This window comes from Ornithorhynchus anatinus, chromosome 12 (genome assembly GCF_004115215.2).
Source record: "Ornithorhynchus anatinus isolate Pmale09 chromosome 12, mOrnAna1.pri.v4, whole genome shotgun sequence".
Classification (NCBI taxonomy): domain Eukaryota; kingdom Metazoa; phylum Chordata; class Mammalia; order Monotremata; family Ornithorhynchidae; genus Ornithorhynchus; species Ornithorhynchus anatinus.
Window position 1 is genome coordinate 6,138,602 of NC_041739.1, and position 26,530 is coordinate 6,165,131.

At 47.1% G+C, this 26,530-nt stretch overlaps 1 protein-coding gene across 2 annotated transcripts in view; it reads left to right on the forward strand.

Moving 5' to 3' along the window:
* Positions 1–26,530, forward strand: part of GPM6A (glycoprotein M6A) — a 156,130-nt gene that overhangs the window by 19,302 nt on the left and 110,298 nt on the right. The window contains exon 1 of one of the 2 annotated variants that reach the window (XM_007673015.4): positions 163–609. The exons of the other annotated variant lie outside the window; for it this stretch is intronic. Within the exon in view, the coding sequence (XP_007671205.2) occupies positions 573–609 (37 nt within the window). The 5' untranslated portion in view covers positions 163–572. Of the gene's footprint in view, positions 1–162; positions 610–26,530 lie in introns of those variants that run through there. 2 annotated transcript variants of the gene reach the window in all.

A 26,530-nucleotide genomic window follows, 5' to 3' on the forward strand; every position in this document is an offset into this window, starting at 1 on the left:
ACTGGCATCTGGGCTTTTCCACTCAAGTGACAGAGAGGGGGAATTGAGGGTCCGCGGTCCATCTCGTGTTAAGGCACACCCCCTCCTCTTTACCTCCCTCCCCCAAACGTCTACCCTGCCAGCAGTCTGCTTCCAATTGGAAGGCCAGATTTCAGGATCAGCCCGAGCCTCGCTCTCTCCCTATTTCCCATGCACGGCACAAGGCGGCTGAAGCCCAAAGCTCCTGGGCCTCCAGCCAAATCTCTCCCCTCCCACCCCGGTTCACAGGCCGGGTGTCTGAATACCTGCTTCCAGTGATGCACAATGGGCAGCTTTGAGGCGGAGAATTGATAATCTTCACGGAAGAGTAATTTGAATGAAATTACACTTGACAGCCTGTCTCTAGGCAAACGGGACCGGGGAGGGTGGAAGCTCAGCTGGGCTCCGAGGGCTGGCTTTTTTTCCGCTGCGGTCGCCGGAGATTCCCGGGGATAAAAAAAAAAAAGGAAAGCCTAAACAACAACAGTCTTCCCTCCGTCTCGACGAGGTTTTGACCGATTCTGTGCAGCGGTTGGTAGCGAAGGACGGTAGCCATGGAAGAGAATATGGAAGAGGGACAGACACAAAAAGGTACTGTCCTTGGGATGATCAGTTCTTGTGCTGTTTTTCCGTTTGCTGAAGGTGTGTGCCAAGAACTAGTTGGGGGGTCTCCCTGGAGCCCTTTAGAAAGACGTTTTCTCCCCCTTCCCCCCACCCCCCCCACCTTGGTTGCCCGCATTGATGTGTGGTGGGAAGGATGGGGTCGTATGGGTGTTTTTTGGTGGGGGGGGACAGGAGCTTGCAGATCTCTGTCCTAGCATGAGGGGTCTGGACCCTGCCTTGGGGAGCAGGGATCCTAGCTCAGAGCCCCCCTCCCTTTTTAATCTGCATTTATTTTGAGTGTTCACGCCTGGCTGGCTGGGTTTGGGGCGCACCGGCCTGAGCGGAGAAAACGCCCGCTTCCTTCCGCGACATTCCGCACGATACGTGCGGTGAGGAATCCCACGGTGTGACTTCTTTCCACCTTTGAATGGTGGTGCTGAGGGAACAAAGACCGGGATTGCAGGATGGGTATTTTAGGTGGGGTCTATCCCTGCTCCCCCGTGTTCTCCCCGTCTTCCCATTTCTCCCCTATCTCTCCCTGAATCCCTTTCAGTCTCCCCATTTCTCCCTCTACCCCCTCACCTCCCCCTTGATCCCCTCCATCTCCCCCGCTCCTCCATCTCCCCCCTCAAATTCCACCTCTAGGAAATATCATTATGGCATTTGCTAAGCGCTTACTACGTGCCAAACCCCGTTCTAAGCGTGGGGGTAGATTCAAGGTAATCAGATCCCACGTGGGGCTCACGGTCTTCATCCCCATTTTACAGATGAGGTCACTGAGGCACAGAGCAGTGAAGTGGCTTGCCCAAGGTCACACAGCAGACGGGTGGCGGAGCAGGGATTAGATCCCAGGTCCTCTGACTCCCAAGCACGGGCTCTTTCCGCTAAGCCACGCTGCTCCTCGGCCGTGAAGGTTGTACGTTCCGCCCTATGCCGAGAGGTGCAGGTGTGCGGTTTGGGGGATCTGAAGCACCGTTCTCCCATTGTGCAGTCAAGCTAATGATCTGACAGACTTTCGAACTCTAGCCCCGCTCCGGTCTGGTCTGGTTGGGTCCACGGACTTATTTTCGTCGCGAGGGGGGACTGGCTACGGGGTCTCATCCGTCCGGGGGAGGATCTGGGGGCACTGGGAAGGGGGGACCCCTCGGTCTGCTGGGTTCTATGAGTTTTCTGGGGTGACGGAGGGAGCACGTAGGCCGTCTCACGAGGGAAGCGGGAGCCAGGAGGTGTTGGGTAGTAGCTGGAGGAACCTGCCGGGGTTGAGGCAGGAGAAGAAGGAGTTAAGGTACACAAGTGGCGTGGCCGGAGAGCCCGTCGTTGGGGAGGGATTGTCCCTATCTGTTGCCGAATTGTACTTTCCCAGCACTGAGTACAGTGCACTGCAGATGGTCAGCGCTCAATAAGTATGATTAAATGATCTTTCCTATGCCGTCGCCCTCTCTTAGCGGTTTAGGCGGCACAGGCTCCATCCGTATAGTCCTTCCTCTCAGAAAGCCACCTTGCTCGCCACGATTCACCCTCTTCGCCTCCAAGTTGATCGCCTCTTGAAGCGGTGTGGGAAGTCGGAGGATTTAGGGTCTGATGCCCGCGCCTCCGCTTGCTGCTGCGTGACCTTGGGCAAGTCACCAGGCTTCTCTGTGCCTCCGTTTCCTCATCTGTAAAATGGGGATAATAATAATAATAATCATGATGGTATTTGGTAAGCACCAGGCACTGGACTAAGCTCTGGGGAGATACAAGCTTATTGTGTGCCGCTCCCTCTCCCGTATAGGGCTCACAGTCTTCATCCCCATTTTATAGATGAGAGAACTGAGGCCCTGAGAAGTGAAGTGACTTAGCCAGGGTCACACTGCAGATGAGCGGCGGAGTCGGGATTAGAACTGAGGTCCTTCCGCTAGGTCATTCCCAATCCAGGTGGACTGTTGAAGCAACTGGTGATTAAAATTCATTTATGCCTGCAAATCCCCCAAACTAGACGAGATGCTTTATCAACAGTGAGAACTGTCAAAGGCTTCTATGTTTTACTGTGTTCTGTTGGAAAATGGATGGTTTCTGTGGACATACTGATTTATTTTTTTCGGCTACCAGCGCTGTTATACTCTCCCAAGTGCTTAATACAGTGTTGTGCGCACAGTAAGTGCTTAATAAATACGATCGATGGATTGAAACGAAGGGTCTCGCTGTTTGGGATCTGGGAGAGTTTGCAGCTGGAGGCAGGGGTGCTGTTGTATATTCATACCATTATTTTGTTTATTTTTATTCCCGTCCGTCTCTCCCTCTAGAGGGGAAGCTCATCTTGGACAGGAAATGTATCAACCAACTCTGTTATATTGTAAAATAAATTGTATTTTATTCTAAGAGCCAGCATAGCATAGTGGATTGAGCACGGACTGGAGTCAGCAGGTCATGAGTTCTAATCCCTGCTCTGTCACTTGTCTACTGTGTGACTGTGGGCAAGTGACTTCACTGCTCTCTGCCTCAGTTTCCTCATCTGTTAAAGGGGGATTGAGAGTGCGAGCCTCACTTAGGACAGGGACTGTGTCCAACCCAATTAGCTCGTCTGTACCCCAGTGCTTAGTACGGTGCCTGGCACATAAAAATAATAGTAATATTTGTTAAGCACTTATTTTTATGTCCCAGGCACTGTGCTAAATACTGGGGAAGCAAATTGGGTTAGACACAGTTCCTATCCCATGTGGGGCTCAGTCTCAATCCCCATTTTGCAGATGAGGTAACTGAGGCCCAGAGAAGTGAAGTGACTTGCCCAAAGTCACACAGCAGACAAGTGGCAGAGTCAGAATTAGAACCCATAACTTTCCGTGTCCCAGGCCCGTGCTCTATCCACTACACCATCCTGCTTCCTGTTAAGCACATAGAAGTGCTTAACAGATATCACAGTTAATGAAATTATTACTCTCCCAAGTTCTTTGTACATTGCTCTGTGCACAGTAAGCGCTCAATAATTTGGTTGATTGCTCGATTGATTGATTAATCGCATCAGTGATGCGGTCAGGGCACAGAAACCTGGCGGCAAAATCATCAAACAATCAAACAACGCATAAGCTTGGTCCACAGCAGGTATATGAACCGCTTCGGGGGATTCAGATCTAAGCGTGTAGGCACCCATCGGCTCGCCCCGGCGATCGCGGACTCCGATGGGTTGACTCAAGCCTCAGAGCTGGTGCCGTAGAAATATCTTTTCCCCTTCCCACTTGGCTCTCCTTCACATACACCCGGAGGCCGTCCTCAGAGAGAGTGGCAGGGATCAGTGATGAACCTGGGAAAAAGAAATTGCATTTGCTTTAATTGGTCTCTTAATTGGAAAAATGGAGCTTAATTAAAATGGCCACAGTTAAGGGTTTTTTTCGTTGTTTTTTTTATAATTGGAGGAAGAGAAGGCTTGATTTATGCCTCGAGGCCCTGTGAGAATGTCTCTGTCTATCTCAGTCTCGCTGTCTCTCTCTTGCTCTCTATTTCTCTCCTCTTCTTCTACCCCTATCCCCCCCCCCTTCCCCAAGGAGGATTTCTTTGCCTTTTGAAGGGGAACTGTAGGTTTGGGAGTGCAGGAGGGGAAGGATTTGAGAGGCTTTGGCCAGACGGCTTGCCGTGGGTGTCCAGTTTCCTCCGGACGCCAGGGAGCCCCGACTGAGACCCTCCGACATCCGTGTGACATCATAGGCTCCTTCTGGCCAGAGCGGCGGTCCCTGTTCTCCCCGCTCTCCGTCCTCACCCCCTGCCCACCCCCAAGATGACCCCCCGCACCTGAAGGGGGAACTGGGTTCTCTCAACCGGGTTCCCTCAGAAAGAGTCCTGGTTTGGGCGGGTCCTCTATCGATATAGCTTTCCTCTTCTCCCATTCCCTTCTGCGTCACCCTGATTTGTTCCCTCTATTCATCCCCTCCTCCCAGCCCCACAACACTTAGGTCCATAGCTGTCATTTATTTAATTGTATTAATATTAATATCTGCCCCCCACCCCCCCAACACCAGCCTATAAGGTCATTGCGGGAAGGGAATGTGTCTGTTTATTCTTGTATTTCACTCTCCCAATCACTTACTACAGTTCGCTGCACCCAGTAAGTGCTCAGTAAATATGATTGACGGACTGATTGACTATCCCTTTGCTCTTCCCCACTCCCAGCCCCACAGCACTTATGTACATATCTCATTTTATTTATTGTATTGATGTTTGTCTTCCCGCCTCTAGACCTTGAGCTCATCCTGGGCAGGGAATGTGACTTTTACTGTTGTATTGTACTCTGCCAAGTGTTTAGTACAGCTCTGCCCGCAGTAAGCGCTCAATAAATACCACTGAATGAATACCTGTCATCCGAGAGCCTGTCTCAAAATTCACCTCCTTCTTGTGCACTTCTCGATAGATGTGCTGGCTGTCTCTCTCCCCTCCCACTCTCTACCTTCACCCTGCTGGAGGGAGGAACAGTGGCTGAGATGGAAGCCAGTGGTTTCATTTATAATGAACGATTATGATGATGGTATTTGTTAAGTGCTCACTATATGTCAGGCACTGTTCTAGGCACTGGAGTAGATCAGATTGGATACAGTTCCTGTCCTACATGGGGCTCATAGTTTGAGTAGGGGGGAGGGCAGGTATTGAACCCCTTCCCTGCACCCCCCACCGTCCCATTTTACAAATGGGGAAACAGAGGCACAGAGAAGTGATTTGTCCAAAGTCATACAGCAAGCCTGTGGCAAAATGGGAACTAGAATCTGGGATTCCTGACACGCAGAGACCCTTGCCCTCTCCTCTAGGCCACTCTGGGGTAGATACAAGTTAATCAGGTTTAAGATTGAAACCTCTCCTTTAGGAGAAGTGGATTTATTGTAATTGATCCACCCAAACATATCCTAATGAGAAGCAGCAGGCCCCGCTGGCTAGACCGTGGTCCTGGGAGTCAGAAGGACATGGATTCTAATCCTGGCTCTGTCACTTGTCTGTTTTGTGGCCTCGGGCAAGTCACTTCACTTCTCTGTGCCTCAGTTACCTCCTCTGAAAAATGGGGATTAAGACTGTGTGCCCGATTTGGGACAGGGACTGTGTCTGACCCAACTGAGGTTTGATCCCCTCTGGGCTTAGTACAGTGCCTGGCACATAGTAAATGCGTAACAAATACCATAATTATTATTATTAATAATAATAATGGAAAGAGACAATTGGTGAGGAGTTGGAGAGGTGAAAAACATTGTCTGTGAGGCCAGGTCAGGTATGGAGGTTATGGTAGCAGACGGTCAGAGAGGCAATCAACATCGACAGGTCTGTGGAGCTGAAAGGATCAACGTTTGGCAAAAGTCCCACCCTTGGGGCTGTGGGATAGATGGTGAAAGGGTGAGAGACACCCTTCACCCTTTACTCCTCCAATCATTCGGTTGTACTTATTAAGTCGACTATGTGCAGAGCTCTTTACTAAGAACTCGGGAAAATGCAACACAATAGAGTTGGTAGACATGATCCCTGCCCACGAGGAGTTTCCAATCTGGCACAATGAATTCCTTAAATACAACTCTCTCCCCAGTCCTTCTGAAGTTTCATCACCACGCTTTGCTTTCCTGAGTCTCTCCGTAGCCCTCAGGCTGCATGGATGTGGATCGGTTCTTTATCCCGAGCGTTTCTGGGAAGCGGCGGCTTCCACGCTGCACGGCAGGAGAGCGGAGTTCACGGTCGATGGCTCTTCCTCGGCTCCTCCTCTGTGTGACTTTTTCATTCTTGTCGCCCCTTCTCCTGCTGCATTTGGGTCTTGGGGCAGGGGTAAACCCCGGCAAAGCTGGCAAGAGGCTCGCTTTACCCAGAATTCCTTTTGTCCCGCTTGGTTTCTATGGCTTCTCAGGTTTAAATATAACTGTGCAGAATCTTGCCACCTCATGTTTTTGTAGGGTCTGTTGTTAAAAATACAAGACACATAGGCAAGGTTGTTTAAATAAAGCTTCATAGATGTTTAACAAAACACAATTAAGCCCCGGAATATCCTGGTGAGCTCCGGGACATATGTGGGGATTACTCTACCACAGACATGAGCCTGCTTCAGAGAGGGCAATCAGTGGAGTGGAACTGCTCATTTTCCCACAGAATCAGGGCTTTCTGTTTCCTAGCTTTCACGAAGGACAGAGGGGACTGGTTTCTAACTCTAAAGAAGTCTAACTCTAACTCGATGGGATTAGATTGATTCTTCCCCCAGGTGCCACCTTCAGTTTATGCTGGGAGAGAGGTTTTTGGCTCCATGCTTCTCTTCCTGGGAGTTAGTAACCACCCTTCCAGTTTCACAAGCCCGTAACCTTTGTGTTGTCTTCAGATTATCTCTCATTCAACCCACATATTCAGTGTCACTAAATTCTATCCTTCCGACCTTCACGAGATTGGCAAAGTCCGCCCTTTCCTCTCCAGAGTACTACTGTGCCTGATCCAAGCACTCAACACATCCTGCCTCCTCAGCTTTCTCTCTGACCTTCCTGCCTCCTGTCTCTCCTCACGCCAATCCTTACTTCATTCTGCTGCCCAGATCAGTTTTCTAAAAAGAAAAGAAAAGTTCAATCTACATCTTCCCCACTCCTCAAGGACCTACAGTAGTTGCCCATCCACCTCCACACGAACTCCTTACCGTCGCTCGGTTTTAAAACATTCAGTCTCCTTGCCCCTTCCTATCTTACCTCGTTGATTTTCCAATAATAGTAATAATGATAATAATAGTAATGACGATGATAACAATAATAGTATTGGTTCAGCATTTACTAGGTGTCAAGCACCATTTTAAGCTTCAGGGAAGATACAAGTTAATCTGGTTGGACACAGTTCCTGTCCCACATAGGGCTCACATTCTAAAAAGTAGAGAGAAAGGGTATTGAATTTCCATTTTACAGATGAGGATACTGAGGCACAGAGAAATTCAATGACTCGACTGGGTTCACCCAGCAGACAAGTGGCAGAGTCGGAATTAGAACCCAGGTCCACTGGCTCCCAGGCCTTTGCACTTTCCACTAGGCCACATTGTATCTCCTCCTACGGCCCAGCCCACATGCTTTGCTCTTCTGACACCAACTTAGTCAATAGGATCTTGTCTGTCTCGCTACCGACCCCTTGGCCATATTCTCCCTCGGGCCTGGCATTTCCTTCCCCTTCATATTTGCCAGATCACCACTATCTCCACTTCAAAGTCTTATTAAGTTCACATCTCCTCCAAGAGGCCTTCCCTGACTAAATCCCTATGCCCTCTCCCGTCTGCATCGCCCGTGCATTTGGATCTGTCCCCTTTAAGCACTTGCCATTCACGCCACCCACAGCGCTCTTGTCTATATCTGTAATTTATTTTAAGACTGCCTCCCCATCTAGTCTGTAACTACCCGGTGGGCAGGGAACGTCTCTACTAACTCCGTTGTATCGTGCTCTCCAAATTGCTTAGTGCAGTGTTCTGCATGCAGTAAGTGCTCAATAAATATCCTCGATCGGTGGATTGATTGTTGAATCACCTCCACCCGTATTCATAGAATCCTCCCTTCTTTCCAAGACATTAGATAGTTGTTTGTATTTTATCATTTCATCATTCTCGATGACATTTTCCCTTGCTTATATTCTTAGATTGCCAACCTCCTGAGGGACAGAGACCATATTAATTCCCACATGGACATTCTCTTCTAGCACATAGTATATTCCTTTGCACACAGTGTGTGCCTACAGTCAATAATAAGAGTAAATCCTATTATTATCTACTACTACATGGGGGCAAGATAATGTCTACTGACTATGGTATTTTACTCTCCCAAGTGTTTACTGCAATACAATGCACACAATAAGTGCTTAATATCAATAATAATAAATACAATTATTGCTACTGCAAGGGGGCAAGATAATATCTAATGACTACTGTATTATACTGTCCCAAGTGCTTAGTAGCGTACTCTATACACACTAAGTGCTCAATAGCAATGATAATGATAAATTCTATTACCACTTCTACATAGAGGAAAGATAATATCTACTGACTTTTGCATTGTAGTCTCCCAAGTGCTTAGTCCAGAACAGGATAAGTAAGTGCTCAATAAATACCATTGCTGGATCGAGTTTCCTGGACGCTTCCATCTTTCCATTGCTCACTCGATACCACAGCATGTTTCAAATTCAGATTTGGGCCGACCCCGCTTCCTAGCTGTGAATCATTCTGAGGGCTTCTCTTCCCGAGGGAAGCAGCATGGCTTAGTGGAAAGAGCATAGCGTGGCTCAGTGGAAAGAGCATGGGCTTGGAAGTCAGAGGTCATGGGTTCTGATGTTGGCTCTGCCACTTATCAGCTGTGTGACTTTGGGCAAGTCATTTAACTTCTCTGTGCCTCAGTTACCTCTTCTGGAAAATGGGGATTAAGACTGTGAGCCCCATGTGGGACAACTTAATTACCTTGTATCTACCCAGTGCTTAGAACAGTGCTTGGCACATAGTAAGTGCTTAGCAAATACCAAAATTATTATTATTATGTTCTAGTGGATAAACATGGGCCTGGGAGTCGGAAGGTCGGGGGTTCTAATCCCGGATCCTCCACTTGTCTTCTGTGTGACCTTAGGCTAGTCACTTCACTTCTCTGAGCCTCAGTTTCCTCATCCGTATAATGGGGCATAAGATGTGAGTCCTATGCGGGACAGGCACTGTGTCCAACCTGTTTTGCTTGTATCCAGTACAGTGCCTGGCACATAGTAAGTGCTTAACAAATACCATTATTATTATTATTATTTCTCTATCCCGAAAGCAAAAGCTAGCTGACTCACTTTCTCAAATTATCATTTGGGAAGTAACGTCTGTCCTCGGCAAAGGTAAGTTTGACATCCACCTCCGTTCCTTTGAGGAATTTGATGCATATTTGAGAGAACTGTTGCCTGTGGCGTTGCTTGTCATTGCAAAACCGTATAACTCTCTGTCTCCCCAACCACTACCTCCGTGTCAACGCTGCTAGGCTCCAAGCTCATCCTCTAGGCCAGAAGCTTATCTCCCGGGCTGTAATCTCATCATCGTTTAAACTGTGAGGTCATCCTCTCGACTGTAAAATGGTCATCTAGACAGCCAGCATGTCCTCTAAACTGTAAGCTCGTTATGGGCAGGGGTGGGTCTGCTGAAAGAGCACGGGCTTTGGAGTCAGAGGTCATGGGTTCGAATGCCAGCTCGGCCACTGGTCAGCTGTGTAACTTTGGGCAAGTCACTTAACTTCTCGGTGCCTCAGTTACCTCATCTGTAAAATGGGGATTAAGACTGTGAGCCCCACGTGGAACAACCTGATTCCCCTGTGTCTACCCCAGCGCTTAGAACAGTGCTCGGCACATAGTAAGCGCTTTAACAAATACCAACATGATTATTATTATTATTGTACTCTCCCAACCACTTAATACAGTTTCGCACATAGTGAGTGCTCAATAAATACCACTGATCGATTGATTCCAAGTCACCTATGCACTTGAGACCTGACCCACACTGCCCCTAGGTACTCACCCTCCTATACCCTACTTCAACAGGAAATCTAAACATACCTTTAAACTTAATTGCTTCTCCTTCTCTGCAATTTAGTATCTGTCTCCCCTACTTGAATGGAAGCTCCTTGAGGGCAGAGACCGTATCTCCCAACTCTAGTATACCCTTCCAACTGTTTAGTACAGTGCCGTCCCCAGAAGAAGAACACAAAGAATACTACTGGTTAATTGATTCAGAGAAATGAGTCTTAAATCCAAAGGGAGAGACTGTTAGCCTGGCTGGACCTTTAGCTTCCTGGGTGACTTTTTTTTTTTTCCAATAGTACTTGTTAAATGCTGATTGTGCACCAGGCATTGTACTAAGCACTGGGGTAGCTGCAAGCTAATCAGCTTGGACATACTCCCTCTCCCACATGGGGCTCACAGTCTTAATCCCCATTATACAGATAAGGTAACTGAGGCCCAGGGAAGTTAAGTGACTAGCCCAACGTCACATAACAGACATGTGGCAGACCCAGGATTAGAACTCAGATCCTCTGATTCCCAGGCCCGTGCTTTTTCCACTAGATCACACGGCTTCTCGTGGTGACTAAGGGAGAGTCATTCAGCTTGGACTTGGTTTGATTACTTCCACACACACACCCTATGCCCATACGTTCCTCTCTATGGCACAGGAGGTAGAACTTGAACGAGACTGATAGTGGATTGTGCTCTTTGAAGAAAGAGACACGATTCTGTAAAATGTTTCTGATCAACTCAGTTAACTGTGGTATCTAGCAAGCACTTACTCTGAGTCAAACACTTGGGAAGATAAAAGATCATCAGAATCAAATTCCGTCCCTGGTTCACCTGTAGTTTCCCAAAGAGAGAGGGAGAGCAGGATTCTTTTCTCCAGTTACCAAATGAGGGGGAACACAAACTCAGAGAGGTTAAGTGACTTCTCTCAGGTCACACAGGAATCCAGGGGAAGACCTGGGAACAGACTTCAGGTCTCTTGACTCTCAACCCCAAATTCTTCCTACCAGATCAGAAAAGCAGCCTAGTATGTAGAACCCCGTCCTGGGAATCATAAGGACCTGGGTTCTAATCCTGACTCTGCCACTGTCTGCCGGGTGACCTTCTCCGTGCCTCAGTTAACTCATCTGTAAAATGGGGATTAAGAGCATGAGCCCCATGTGGGACAGACACTGTGTTCATCTTGATTAGCTTTTATCTACCCTAGTGCTTAGGACAGTGCCTGACACGTAGTAAGTGCTTAACAAATACCACCCAAAAAAAGTCTTACTGTTGATAAAGGACTATTTTTTTTCTTCCCAACATGTATGACTACATGTTCTATTCGGTTCCCTAGGTAAAATTAAATTAGAAAAAAAAATCGACTAATCCGTTCTCCCTCTTTCCTCTTCAGTGCTGAACTACAGTGGAATTAATTTCTCTCTTTACCGGTGGCCTTTTTTTATTTTTATTTTTTGCCGTTTCCCCCTCCTAGTATGGTGCTGGTTGAGGAAGAAGCAGAGCATGAAAACACTTCCATCTTCTCGTTGTGGAGATTTATTCCTCCGTGAGCGCGGTTCACAGCCAGCTCAATTACCTCTTCTTTTTTTTTTTTAACATAACGTTGAATAAAGCAGCGAGATTCAGCAGCTGGCTTGGCACCTTGACTGATGCCCCTTTTTCTACCCCGTTAGGAGTTACAGTTAATGAAGGATCAGCGTTTCCCACTGCCTTCTCTGGCACTGCCCTCTGAGAAACTCGGCTTCTACGCTGATGCACTCCCGGGTTTCTCATTTTCCTTTGAGCCCTAGAGCAAAGTTTTCCGCTCTGTCTCTGCCACAGCCCCCTTGCTGGTCGCACATGTGATCGTGATTAAGCTCCCAGACTGCTTGTCTCGGGCAAGGGCCTGGAAATCGTACGTTCTCCCGAAAAATGAGTGTGTTGGGGGGAGAAACAGCTTTAGGGCTTAGGTTGGGGGAGGGAGGGAGTGTGGTACAGTGGAGAGAGGAAGGCCCTGCGAGTCAGAAGCCCTGGGTTCTAATCCTGCCTTGGCCGATGGCTTGCTGTGAGGCCTTCCCTGCCCGAATCCTCCTTTCTCCCTTCTGCGTCTCCCTGACTTGCTCCCTTTATTCATCCCCCGCTTCCAGCCCCGAAGCACCTACGTCCATATCTGTAATTCACTTATTTCTGTTAATGTCTGTCTCCCCCTCTAGACTCTAAGCTCTTTGTGGACAGGGAATGTGTCTGTTTAGTGTTGTACTGTACTCTCCCAAGTGCTTAGAACAGTGATCTGCACACAGTAAGCACTCAGTAAGTGCAACTGACTGACTTGTCTGACTGACGATCTTGGGCAAGTCACCTCACTTTGCTGTGCCTCAGTTACCGTATCTGCAAAATGGGGTGAAGCAAATTGATTGACTTCACCAAATCTAGACATGAGAGACTTCACTGCCTCTTTTTCCTCCCTTTTCTTCCAGATGAGCAAGGAGGATAAAATAACAAGATCCGATGTTTGAATATGGGTAGGGCGGGGAAATAACAGGTGGTCGAATGGTCAGTTTTTTGTGACTTTCCTGGCTGGCTGTTTAAACCCTCTCTTTTGCTCTGGTTGGTTCCACATTGATGAAACCTTATTTTCACAATCCTGTTCTCAGGGAAGGCACAGCAGAGCTTGGAGAGGGCATCTGTTGAGAAGCAGCATGACCTCAGTGATAGAGCACAACTCTGAGAGTGAGAAGGTTCTAATCCTGGGTTCTAATCCTGTTTCCACCACTTGTCCGCTGTGTGACCTTAGGCAAGCCACTTCACTTCTCTGTGCCTCAGTTTCCTCATCTGTAAAATGGGGATTAAGACCATGACCCCCAAGTGGGACATGAGCCGTCTCCAAGCTGATTAGGTCGTATCTACCCCAGCGCTCAGTACAGTGCCTGATGCATAGTAAGTGTTTAACATATACCATAAATAAATAATGATAGCATATTGGCTAAGCAACTGTTGGCATCGCGTTGCACATCTGAAGAGAAGCAGCATGGCTCAATGGAAAGAGCCCGGGCTCGGGAGTCAGAGGTCATGGGTTCGAATCCCGGCTCCGCCGCTTGTCAGCTGTGTGACTGTGGGCAAGTCACTTAACTTCTCTGTGCCTCAGTTCCCTCATCTGTAAAATGGGGATTAGCTGTGAGCCTCACGTGGGACAACCTGATTACCCTGTATCTCCCCCAGCGCTTAGAACAGTACTCTGCACATAGTAAGCGCTTAACAAATACCAACATTATTATTATTATTATTATCTGTCTCAGTGGTATTCATTCATTCAATCGTTTTTATTGAGTGCTTACTGTGTGCAGAGCACTGTACTAAAAGCTTAGGAGAGTACATTACAACAATAAACAGACACATTCACAATCGCATTTATTTAGGGCTTGCTTTGGCCATCAATTAATCAGTCGCTCGATGGTATTTATCAAGCGCTTCCTGTGTGTGGAGAACTGTACTAAGCCCTTAGGACAGCTCAGTACAGTTGGTAGAGAATGATCCCTGCCCTTCAGAAGGCGATCTCTGGAGCCTGGCATTTTGGGGTCCATTCTCATCCCAGCTCAGGTGCCCAGGTCGTTTCATCTGTTGTGCAGTATGGAAAAATCCTGACCAGTGGGATAACCTTCTGGTGAGCTACAGACTCACCCCGTGGTCAGTGGTAATCTCTACATCTTGTAACATTTCTCTGCCTTAAACAGCACCGGGCATTCATTCGCTAGACGTTTTCAGTTGTAAGTTGCGGCAAACGCAAATCGGAGATCTTTCAGTCTCTGCCTTAGCTCCCCCAGGCCCCCCGCCACTGCCAAAAAGATTTGAATAGATTTGGGCGCGTTTGGCCGTTAGGATTCTTATTCGAATTGGCAAACATGGAAAATGATACAGTCAAAGCCAAACCGGCATTCTTCGACTCTTGGACTCCTATTTATTTACGTGTGGGTATAAATCCTCAGAGGAATTCAGTCCTTCCGTGGGCCATTCGAGACGGAGACAAAATGGGGAGGCAGGAGGCAGTCCACCAGGAGGGTGATTTTGTGCCCCAATTTGATGCCTGTTAAGTGGTTTCACCTCTCTTGCCCCATTTCTCTCCCCTTCCTTGAAATACGGGTCATGTCATGCTCTCATAGCTTCACTGCTGAAGCTGAGGAGTTTTTTCTCACAACTGAAGAACATATGGGTTTTTACCATTCTGATTCAGGTCAATAAAAGGAAGTGGCTTTGAATAAGAGAGTGCAACGTCTGAAAGAATTAGAAAGCTACTTTTTATGACCCTTTTTGGGATACTGACACATTGATCCAAGTTATTTATTAATAGTAATAATAACGATAGTAATGATTGTGTTATTTGTTAAGTGCTTAATATGTAGGACTGTAGTAGGCGCTGGGGTAGAAACACAATAACCAGGTCCCACATAAGGCTCCCAGTCTAAGTAGGAGGGAGAAAGGGTATTGAATCCCCATTTTTCAGATGAGGGAACTGAGGCATAGAGAAGTTAAGTGGTTTTCCCAAGGTCACACAACAGGTACGTGGAGGGACTGGGATTAGAACCCAGGTCCTTTTACTCCCAGGCCCACGTTCTTTCCAGTAGGCTACTCCAGCACACTATTTCCCATATTTGAGTTTTGGTCCGATCTTGCTGGTTGTAGATGGCTATGGACTCAGGAGGGTGTAAGACTAGGAAAACCATTTAGAGGTAGCCAAGAATGTGACCAGGGATTGTTTAGAGGTTTTGGCTCAATAGAAGAAGTATTCAGAGAGAGACAACATCCCAAAGTTAGAATCTCGGTAGTAGTGTCCTTAGAAAGTTTGGACTTGTGACTGAAATTGCTCTGATCTCCTTGGCTGAAGTTCTTTTTTTCTTTTTTTATAAAAAGGCATTTGTTAGGCCCTTATTATGTGCCAGACACTGTACTAAGCACTAGAGAGGATTCAAGATATTTGGACACAGTTGGACACAGTCGTAAAATGGGGATTAAGCCTGTGAGCCCTCTGTGGAACATCAACTGTATCCAACATGACTCTCTTGTATCTTCTCAAATGCTTAGTACAGTTCCTGGCACAATAGAGATTAACAAATCCCATTAAAAAACACACAAATGAGGTAACAGAAGTACATAAAAGTAAGTGATTTTCCCAATGTCACAGAGCAGATAAGTGACAGAGTGGGAATTAGAACCCTGGTCCTCTGACTCCCAGGCTTATACTTTTATTTGTATTAATATCTGTCTCCCCTCTGGACTGTAAACTAGTTCTAGGAAGGGAATATGTCTGTTTAGTTATACTGTGCTCTCCCAAGCGCTTAGGACACTGCTCTGCATACGGTAAGTGCTTAGTAAATACGATGGACTGCTGTCTGACCGACTGATTTCCACAAGGCCACACTTCTTCACTAGGAATCTGCTTTGCAAGACAGTGAGAATAATTGTAATATTTGTTCCAAACACTATACAAAGCCATAGGTTAACTACAAGAAAAATAAGTCAGACCCAATCCCTCTTCCACTTGGGGCTCACAGTTTATGGGTGGATGTGTGTGCTAACCATCTTTATCAATTGTTCTTTATAATTATCTGGTGAGGAGGGTTTGCATTTCTCTTGTTCTATGTTTGTGTTTGGCCTGTGCAAAAACAAAAGCGACTTTCTCCCAGAGCCTGTTCTGAGAAGGAGAAGGCGGTTTCTTTGGGGAAGGGGCAGAGGAATAGATTCCTTGATGCTAATGAGGCCTCTTAGCAACCGAGATTTTTGTACATTGGCAAACTACAGCCAAGAACTGTAGTAAAAGCCAGCGTAGATACAAATTAATCAGGTTGGACACGGCCTCTGTCCCACAGCAGGTAAACACTCTAGAAAAGTGGGATGCCGGATATTTAATCCCCATTTTGCAGATGAGGAAACCGAACCCCAGAGAAGTAAAGTGACTTACCCAAGGTCACACAGCGTGGCTTAGTGGATAGAGCACAGGTCTGGGAGTCAGAAGGCCATGGATTCTAATCCCGGCTCCGCCACCTGTCTGCTGTGTGACCTTAGCAAGTCACTTCACTTTTCTGGGCCTCAGTTACCTCATCTGTAAATGGGGATTAGGAGTGTGAGCCCTATGTGGACCAGGGACTGTGTCTAACCTGACTAACTTGTATCTACCCCAGGTCTTAGAAAAGTGTTTGGCACATAGTAAGCACTTAACAAGTACCATTATTATTATTATTATCATTGTTATTATGATTTTGGGGCAGAGCTGGCATTAGAACCCAGGTCCCCAGACTCCTAGTTCTCTGCTCTTTCCACTAGACTACCCTACTTCTCAATCAATCGTATTTGTTGAGTGCTTACTGTGTACAGAACACTATACTAAGTGCTTGGGAGAGTACGACGCAACAATGAAACAGACACATTTCCTACCCAAAATGAGCTTAGAGTCCAGAGTGGGAGACAGACAGTAATATAAATAAATTACGGAGATATCTGTATATAAATACTTGCTCCCTTTACACGCCACCGCACACAGCCCCAAAGCACTTATAAATAAATATATAAGTAAATATAAGTAAATATATATTTATTTGTAAGTGCTCTGGGGCTGTGTGCGGTGGCGTGTAAAGGGAGCAAGTCAGGGTGACGCAGAAGGGAGTGGGAGAAGAGGAATGGAGGGCTTAGTCAGGGAAGGCCTCTTGGAGGAGATGGACCGTTAATAAAGCTTTAAAGGTGGAGAGAGTCATTGTCTGTCAGGAATAATAATAATAATAATAATGATGATGGCTTTTGTTAAGCGCTTACTATGTACCGAGCACCGAAGGGAGGGCGTTCCAAGCAGGAGGCAAGATGTGGGTGAAAAGTTGGTAGCGAGGTAGATGAGATGGAGGCACAGCGAGTAGGTTGGCATTAGAGGAACAAAGTGTGTGGGCCGGGTAGGAGGTGTGGGCCGGGTAGGAGTAGGAGAGTGGGCAGGTGCTGTAGTAGGGGACAGAGTTATTGAGGGTCTTAAAGCCGACGGTAAAGAGTTTCTGTTTGATGCAGAGGTGGATGGGCAACCACTGGAGGTCTTGAGGAGCGGGGAGACATGTCCTGAATGTTTTTGTAGAAAAATGATCCAGGCGGCCGAGTGAAGTATAGACTGGAGTGGGGAGAGACAGGAGGTAGGGAGGTCAGCAAGGAGACAGTAATCAAGGCGGGATTGGACAAGTGCTTCTCAACTAGGTCACACAGCGCATGGTTCCTCCACACTCATTTTGGTACTTCTGTTCCATCAGTCGTATTTATTGAGCACCTACTGTGTTCAGAGCACCCTCTAAGTGCTTGGGAGACTACTCCAGAGTTAGACCCAATCCCCGCCCTCAAAAAGACCTTACAATCCTGGGCCGAATGGACTCATGATCCAATACAATGTGGTATTGTTTATGCCCATACGGTGTTCGGCGTCTGGGTCAATACAGTGATTTGCACCGGTTCCTTTTGAGCTAAATTATTTCAATAATAGCCTTTCGGAGTGATTGCTAATAATAGACACGAACTGAGAAGCTGCAAAAGAAAAAAATCGTAAAGGAAGGGACATAATATTCCATGACAGGCCTCCAGTGTTTTGCGAGAACAGTCTAGAAACAGGTTCTGCAATTAAATCATCCCCCATTCTCATGGAGATCTGTTTTTGAGTTGAAAAAAAAGGTGTTTTCTCTCACTGCATAACCAATTGCTTGTTTCTTCTTAGCCTGGTCCGTAAACTGCATTATTTGTTATTCAGACAGGTAGCCGTCTGCCTTCGTACCCCGCTTGCCATATTGCACAATTCAGGGCTTTCCTGAATTCCTTTCCCTTTCATCCAGGAACAGGGGTGATATTGTTCAGATTTGCAGATTCCCAGGGCAGAGGAGCATAGGGCATAATCCACCATTTGTAAAACCGAGGTGGGGCGTGTTTTCACCTCCACTGAGGAAAAGCTAAGAAAACAGAGAGTGAAGGTGTACGGTTCCAGGTAAGGAATGTAACTCTTGAGAATGGCAACTGGCGGCGGCGCTGATTAAGTCAGGGACGTTTCATTTAACTGTTTCTCGCGTGCTCGTCTTCGGAACGGATGGAGATTCCATTTCGGCCCGCTCCGGGGTCGAGCCTCCGGTCTGAGTCTCGGAACAACGTAACAGTCCATTGTCCCTGCAAATTTGTTGACAGACAGTAATTGGGTCACCACATTGAAATGCCCAGTGGAAGCTCAGAATTTTCTTTGCTGGTTGGCATGGCAACCATAATGGTCGATTAAACATGCGCGGAGAAGGATGGGAAGCCCAGCGCCCGGGGAGGCTTCCAAAGAAAGGAGAGAAGAGAAAGGACTGTACCGTTAATGGCCGAAATGGGCAGGGGTCTTCCAGGTTGGGCCTCAGTGTGCCTGTTCCATCCCTGTTTAAGGGGTTCCTAATCACACCTGGGGGAGGCTGGAAGGGAGGTTGGCGGGGGGTCGGGGGCAGGATAGGCAGACGTCGGGATCTGGTTTTTTGCTTCTTTAACCCAGATTGGGGAAGGGCTGGAATTGGCACTCCCGGTTGCCAGCTGGATTTTGTCTCCTGAAGAAAATGAAAGGGGAAATTTTCGCAGGAAGCAAAAAGCCTGCTGAAGAGTGAGAAACGGGTCTTGTGACTGCTAAAAAGCCTTCAGTCCTGTTTCGCTCACTCCTCTTCCGAATGCCTTGGTGCAGCAGGTGGCCTAGGGAGTTGCTTCTCGGTGGGACGTAGACGGGTGCACGCTCACACGCATGTACTGGAACTTCCCGGGTTCTAAACCCGGCCCTGCCCTGTGTCTGCTGTGTGAGCTTGGGCAGGTCTCGTAACTTTTCTGTCAAATGGGGATTAAGAGTGTGAGCCCCTTGTGGGGCAGGGACTATGTCCAACCTGATTACCTTGTATCTACCACAGGGCTTAAAACAGTGCTTGGCACATAATAAGCGCTTAACAGATGCCAGATTGTCCCTTGCCAAGTTGGAAGAAACAGAGAATAGTGATAATGATAGGATTTGTAAGGCTCCTTATGTCAAGCCTTGTACTGAGTCCTGGGATAGATTCAAGATAATCAAGCGGGACAAAGTCCTTGTTCCATGCGGGGTTTACAGTCTAGGGGGAAGGACAGGCATTGAATCCCCATTGTACACATGAGGAAACTGAGGCACAGGGAAATGAAGTGACTCGCCCGAGGTCACCCGGCAGGCTAGTGGCAAAACCTGGTAAAGAACCCAGGTCCTCTGACCCCCAGGCCCACTCTCTATCCACTAGACCATGCTGCTTTTAGGATGGTGGTGATTTTATTGTTCAACGACAGCTACCTTCACAATAACGAGCAGGAATTGTCTCTATCTGTTGCCGCATTGTACTTTCCAAGCGCTTAGTACAGTGCTCTGCACACAGTAAGCGCTCAATAAATACGACGGAGTGAATGAATGAATCGGATCAGGCAGTATTTCCGGAGACCTTACTTGGAATGATTATAATGAGCACTTGGTAGTGTATAATAGACTAAGTAGAACCGATGCCTGCCCTCAAGGAGCTTCCTGAATCCGACCTGATTTTTCTCCTAACTACCCCAGTGCTTAATCCAGTGCAAGGCACATAGTAAGAGCTTAACAAATACCACAATTTTTATTATTACAATTTAGCCGACGCCCCCCCGCCTCGGGAACAACTGTTTTAATCTCTTAATTTCTCCTCCCTCTCCTGACTGGAAAGACGTTTTTCATTTCTCGCTTGTTCCACCCCTAGTGGAGCTGGAATGAGGATGAAAAACCCAGTCATCCAGAATGGAGACTTGTTAGTCTCTCTAAGAGAAATGTTGAGGAAAGCAGAGGTCGAAGCCATTGGATAAGGTGAGGTGTTTAGCTGTTTCCTGCTCTGTGACCTTGGGCAAGTCCCATAACTTCTCTGGGCCTCAGTTCCCTCATCTGTAAAATTGGGATTCAATACCTGTTCTCCCTCCTACATGTTCTCCCTCCTATTAAGACTGTCCACCTCCTGTCAGCTGTGTGACTGTGGGCAAGTCACTTAACTTCTCTGTGCCTCAGTTCCCTCATCTGTAAAATGGGGATTAAGACTGTGAGCCTCACGTGGGACAACCTGATTACCCCGTATCTCCCCCAGCGCTTAGAACAGTGCTCTGCACATAGTAAGCACTTAACAAATACCAACATTATTATTATTATTAGACTGTGAGTCCCATATTGATTAGACTGTAAACCTGTCGATGGGCAGGTATTGTCTCTATCTGTTGCCGAATTGTACATTCCAAGCGCTCAGTACAGTGCCCTGCACACAGTAAGCGCTCAATGAATACTATTGAATGAATGAATATGGGAAAGGAACTGTGTTTGCCCTGATTAACTTGTATCGACTCCAGAGCTTGGTACAGTGTTGACACATAGTAAGAGCTTGACAAACAATAATAATAATAACGATAATAGTAATAAAAATAATAATTTTGTATGCTTCTGTTCCATTCCCCTGATCTAGTCAGGGGATGGTGACTATAAAAATCACATAAAAGAAAGGGGAATTATTAGTCCTGAGGTGAATGTGCTATTTCCTCCTCCCTCCTCCACTGCTCTCTGCCCTCTCATCTGCTTAGATTTTTTTATCCCAGTCTTATCTGTTCCTTTTAAATATACATACATGCATACACACGTAGTCCCACTCTCCCTCCCTCCCTCTCTCTATCTCTTCTCTCTTTCTCAACTTCACTTCTCTCTCTATCTCCTCTCTCTCCCGTTCTGATTTTGGCTTACAATGCTTAATACACATTAATGACCATATTCAAAAAGAACAAAAGGAGCCAGCGGGCCGAGAGTGGGAGAAGGAACGAAGATGGACGAACTGAAGATAAAGCAGGAGGAGGGAGAGAAGAGTAGGGAGACTATAACACTATTATTATTATTATTATTATTAGTTTTCATCTCTTTCCTTAGGTCTGATCTATTCACTGTCAATCTTTAATTCAAGAACCTCGGTGTCATCAGCGGGCCTGAGGGATTATCGGGTGAATCGACAGGTTTTGTCGCCAGCTGTGTGCGGGGCATTGTGCTTGGTCCTTGGGGAACAGAGAGAAGTAAAAGACATGATCCCTGCTCTCAGGCTTGTTCTCACGTTTGCTTTCTTGGAGAGGGAAGGACTCCTTCAACATGGAGTCAAAGCTTGGATCGAATGGGCACCGAGGTCGGAATGACCCCATTCCTACACTTTCAGGCTCTTTCCCGCTCATTCCCACTCATTCACTCATTTCCCACCCAAGAAGCAGCGTGGTGTAGTGGATAGAGCATGGTACTGGGGGTCAGAAGATCATGGATTCTAATCCCGGCTCTGTCACTTGTCCGCTGAATTGCCGAATTGTCCATTCCAAGCGCTTAATACAGTGCTCTGCACATAGTAAGTGCTCAATAAATACTATTGAATGAATGAATGCTGAATGACATTGGGCAAGACACTTTACCTCTCTAAGGCCTCAGTTACCTCATCGGGAAAATGGGGATGGAGATTGTGAGCCCCACCTGGGACCAGGGACTGTGTCCGACCCAATTTGCTTGTATCCATCCCAGTGCTTAGTACAGTGCCGGCACACAGTAAGCGCTTAACAAATGCTATGATTCTCATAATTGATTATTAACAACGATTAACATAATTATTGTTTTTAGTATTATCATTATTATTATTCCAGCCTCGCATGCTAACTGCCGAGGGTGTTCCTCGAGGAAAATGGGCTTCCCGAGGGAGACCCGGGAGATAAATAGAATTGATTGATTGATTTGGGGCTCGGACCACTGGGACCTCTCGAAGGACTGGGACCTGCCTCTGGTTTCTCTTTTCTGGGTCAGGAACCACCAGCTCCAGAACGGAACTTCTCCACTTTCAGTCCATGTAGACCCCTGAGTGGAGTTCTTGGATCCACTGGGGAATTTCTACAGGGCCTTTTCTGATCGCCTTTGGTTTCCTCGCCCCCTCTCCCTTGACTGCTCTTATTAATGATAATGATAAAAATCATAATGATGATGATATCTGTTATGCGCTTACTATGTGGCAGGCACTGTTCTAAGCCCCTGTGTAGATACAAGCTAATCAGGTGGATACAGTCACTGTCTTAGAAGCAGAATGGCCTAGTAGAATGAGGATGGACCTGGGAGGCAGAGAGGATCTGGGTTCTAAATCCAGCTCCACCACTGTCCAGCTATGTGACACTGGGCAAGTCACTTCATTTCTCCGCACCAAAAGGTCATGGGTTCTAATCCTGATGCCACCACCTGTCAGCTGTGTGACTTTGGGCAAGTCATTTAACTTCTCAGTGCCTCAGTTGCCTCATCCGTAAAATGGGGGTTAAGACTGTGAGCCTCACGTGGGACAACCTGATTATCCTGTATCTACCCCAGCGCTTAGAACAGTGCTCGGCATATAGTAAGCACTTAAATACCAACGTTATTATTACCTCAGTTTCCTCATCTGTAAAATGGCACCTGCTCCCCTCCTACTTAGACCGTGAGGTCTACACCAGCGCTTAGCACATGGTAAGCACTTACCAAATACTATAATCATCATCAACGGCGAAACAAACCTGTTCGTACAGCTAATTGAATTGCTCCTCTCCCCACCCTGTCTCCCTCATACTGTTGCTTCAACATTTCCTCATCTCCCAGCACGTGGGTATTCACCACTCAGGAACACTTATGTACATTTAACCACTGTGATATTTGTGAAACCTATGTTCCAAACACTGTACCCAAACCTAGGTACCTACAATAAATACAATCACATCCAGATGCAGTCCCTGTCCCACAGAGGAGGAAATGGCACAGAGCAGTGATTCGTCCAAGGTCGCATCACAGACAAGAGGTGGATCCCGGAGTAGAACCCGGGCTTCCTGATTTATAGCCTTTTCCACTAGGCCCCACTGATTCTCTTTCAACTCTGTTGCTTCCCACTCACTGTAATGTATTTTGGTGTCTTGTCTTCCCTGTAAGATCGTCCCTTGTCATTTTTTTAATGGTATCTGTTAAGTACTTACTATGTGCCAGGCACTATGCTAAGTTCTAGAGTAGATACAAGCTAATCGGGTTGATCACAGTCCCTATCCCACAAGGGGCTCAGGGTCTTTAATCCCCATTTTACAGATGAGGGAACTGAGGCCCAGAGAAGTTAAGTGACTTGCCCAAGGTGACACAGCAGATAGGCGGTGGAGCCGGGATTAGAACCGAGGTCCTGACCGTGGTCTAAACACTGGGCCACGCTGTTTCTTGTGGTTAGGAATTTTATAAGTCTTCAGGGCTTCCATAATGTGGTGGGACAGTTGACTTTAGGTTGACCGGCAGGCGGAGGTCTCCAAGATGGCACACTGAGCTGATTTGCTCTCTCAGCCATCAATCATCACGACTGGCAGTCCTTTCAAATCAGGACTACAGTGGCAGCTGGGAGCCTCGTGAGCAACGTTATCGAAGTTGGTCAGGTGCATCAATTAATTGCCAGAAACTATTGACCGATTCCATCACCTGTCCAGTCATTCTTGTGAACCTAAACCACAAGTACCAGGGTGGTGAGGATTATGTTGAATCAGGGAATTGGGTTCTAATTGAGGCTCCTCCGCTTCTCTAGCTGTATGACCTTGGGTGAGTCATCTAGCCCTCTCGGGAGCCTCAATTACCTTGTCTGTAAAATGGGGATAAAATAGCTCTTCTCCCTCCTCGAATCGTGAGCCCCATGTTGGGTGGGGACCGCATCTGATCTGCCCTATACTGCACTGGCATTTATACCCTCTATTCACCCACCGTCAGCCCCACTGCACTTAGGTACTCATCTGTAATTTTTATTTTCAGTTTTTTACATTAATATCTGACTCCCCCACTAGACTGTAAATTCCTTGTGGCAGGAAAATTCCCAAATGCCTGGTACTGTGCTCTGCAAACAGTAAGCACTTAAATACAGGTGATTGATTGATACTTTATAATAGTAATAATAATAATAATAATGATGGTATTTGTTAAGCGCTTATTATGTGCCAAGCACTGTTCTAAGTGCTGGAGTAGGTACAAGGTAATCAGATTGTTCCACGTGGAGCTCACAGTCTTAATCCCCATTTTACAGATGAGGTGACTGAGGCACAGAGAAGTTAAGCGACTCGCCCACAGTCACACAGCTGACAAGTGGCAGAGCCGGGAGTCGAACCCACGACCTCTGACTCCCAAACCTGTGGTCTTTCCACTAAGCCAGGCTGCTTCTCTATCTACTCCAGTGCTTTTTACTGCAAGGGCTTTGCACGTAGTAAGCGCCTAACAAATACCATATTTTTTACCAATTGTTAGGAGTGCAAAAGAGGCAAAGACTGCTTCGCCAGGGATCCAGGAGGTGGAGGACCTGGAATGGAGTCTCTGACCCAAAGCATCACCGTATCTCCCGCAGATCGTGAAGCTGGCTCTGTTTTTGTGGGTGGCCTTTTTCCTTCTTCCCTTCTAGCGCGTTCTTTGTTGCTGCCGAAAAACAGATTGCTCAGGGCACGTGTTGCTGTGTGGGCTACGGGAGAGAGCTCACCCGCTTGGATGATCTGTTTTTCCCGGGTTGGTTGCCAAATGAGCAGTGTTGTGCTGTGCTAGTGACAAGCGTCAGGGGAATATAACAGTTCTGCTCCTCGTTTTATGAGCCATTTAGTTGTGGGGGTCTTCTGGGTTTGGGGCACAAGGCTTCATTCACGCATTTCTCCCTGTGCCTCGTAAATTTCCCGATGGAGTGTACGTTTCGCTTTCTGCCCGTATTACTTTGCCCAGATTCTGCCCCACCGTTCGATTTCACGTTCACTTCTCGAGAGCCCTGTTGGCCCTTCCGGTGGTCTGACACCCAGCATGGGACCTTGAAAAAGGAGAAGGAGATCTGGGAAGAGTGTAGGGAGAGACCAAGAAGTCCCATATTTGAATCCCAGCAAGGAACATGTCTGTTAGGTTGTTCTATCCTACCCTCCCAAGCGCTCAGTCCAGTGCTCTGCACCCAGAAAGCGCTCAAACAATCCGATGGGCTGGCTCTCTTTAACCCGATCCTGTTTCTCTTAGAGCCTGTTGGCAGGCTGACCTTTGGCCTTGAGAACTCTAATTGCCGCCAGTCCATTCCTGGAGTCCGTCTCCCCACTGATCTCTAACCAAATTTCGCTGGAGGTTTCAGATCTCACGATACCAAACCTGCATAGGATTTCCTTGAAGGGTAATTTGGCTCCGAAATTACTAACGTGACAATTAAGGCTTAAATTGGTGGGAAGGACATAATACCCTTCTTAAAGAATTTTTATCTTCAGTTTGGAAACTCTAGTCGCCAAAGCACTGTTATCACTGTTTCTTTTTCAGTGGCCCAAATGTATTCTTTTCTGGATTCTTTGAAGGGAAAGCCTCTTTATTTTTTCACCTTTGTAAATTGGTCTTATTCCTTATTTTCTGTCCACGCATCATTCCCAATTGGGCTTCCCTATGAATGATTCATATCTCCGAAAACAAACCAGTGTGCTGGAAAGGAAGAACATGTAGCAGACAGCCTTCAAAAAGGGTGTCGGGAAATACGGCGGAATTATAGTCAGCCAGTCCATTGCATTTATTGAGTGCTGACTGTGTGCAGAGCACCGTATTAAGCTCTCGGGAGAGCACAGTACAATAACAAAAGGACATATTCCTTTCTCACGACGAGCTTCCTGTTGCAGCTTTTATGAATCAAAACTCTTTACTCACCAGGAAGGAATTAGGCAGTAAATCCCTCGATGGCAGGGAGTGTTGTATTTTCCTCTCCCAAGCACTCAGTACAGGCCTCTGCACACAGTGAGCGCTCAATACCTACCACTGACTGGCTGATTATTGTTTGAATTGGGACTCGCCCCAAACTTAAGTTGCCGGATCCCGGTTTGAAGCATCGCGTCGTCCTCGGACCAAAAGCAACTCTACGACTCGAAGACATTTCCCTTGCTCCACTTGGGAACCTTGGCGAGAGACCGCATTAGTCAAACCTAGCTTTCCGGGGGAAGATCTCACCGTGGATGTGACCGTGGGGCTGAACGAAATGTCGTGGAGGTTTTCCCGACCGGAGAATGGGATAAGGGCAGCGTCTGTCAGAAAGCACTGCAGGGAGTTTGAGTGCTGGGTCCCTAACGTTAGCAAATTTATGTGCTTATTTCTATCCCAAAGGCTGAAAGGAAGACAAGCAGCAGGGTCTAGTGGTTAGAGCAGGCCTGGGAGTCAGAAGATCCTGGGTTCTAATCCCGGCTTCTCCACTTGTCTGCTGTGGGCGATTCACCACTTCTCTGGGTCTCAGTTACCTCATCTGTAAAATGGGGATAAGGACCGTGAGCCCCATATGGGACATGGACCGTGTCCAGCCTGATTAGCTTGTATCTACCCCAGGGCTTAGAACACAGTCTGGTAAGTGCTAAAAAAATACCATAAATATATTTATATATAAAATAG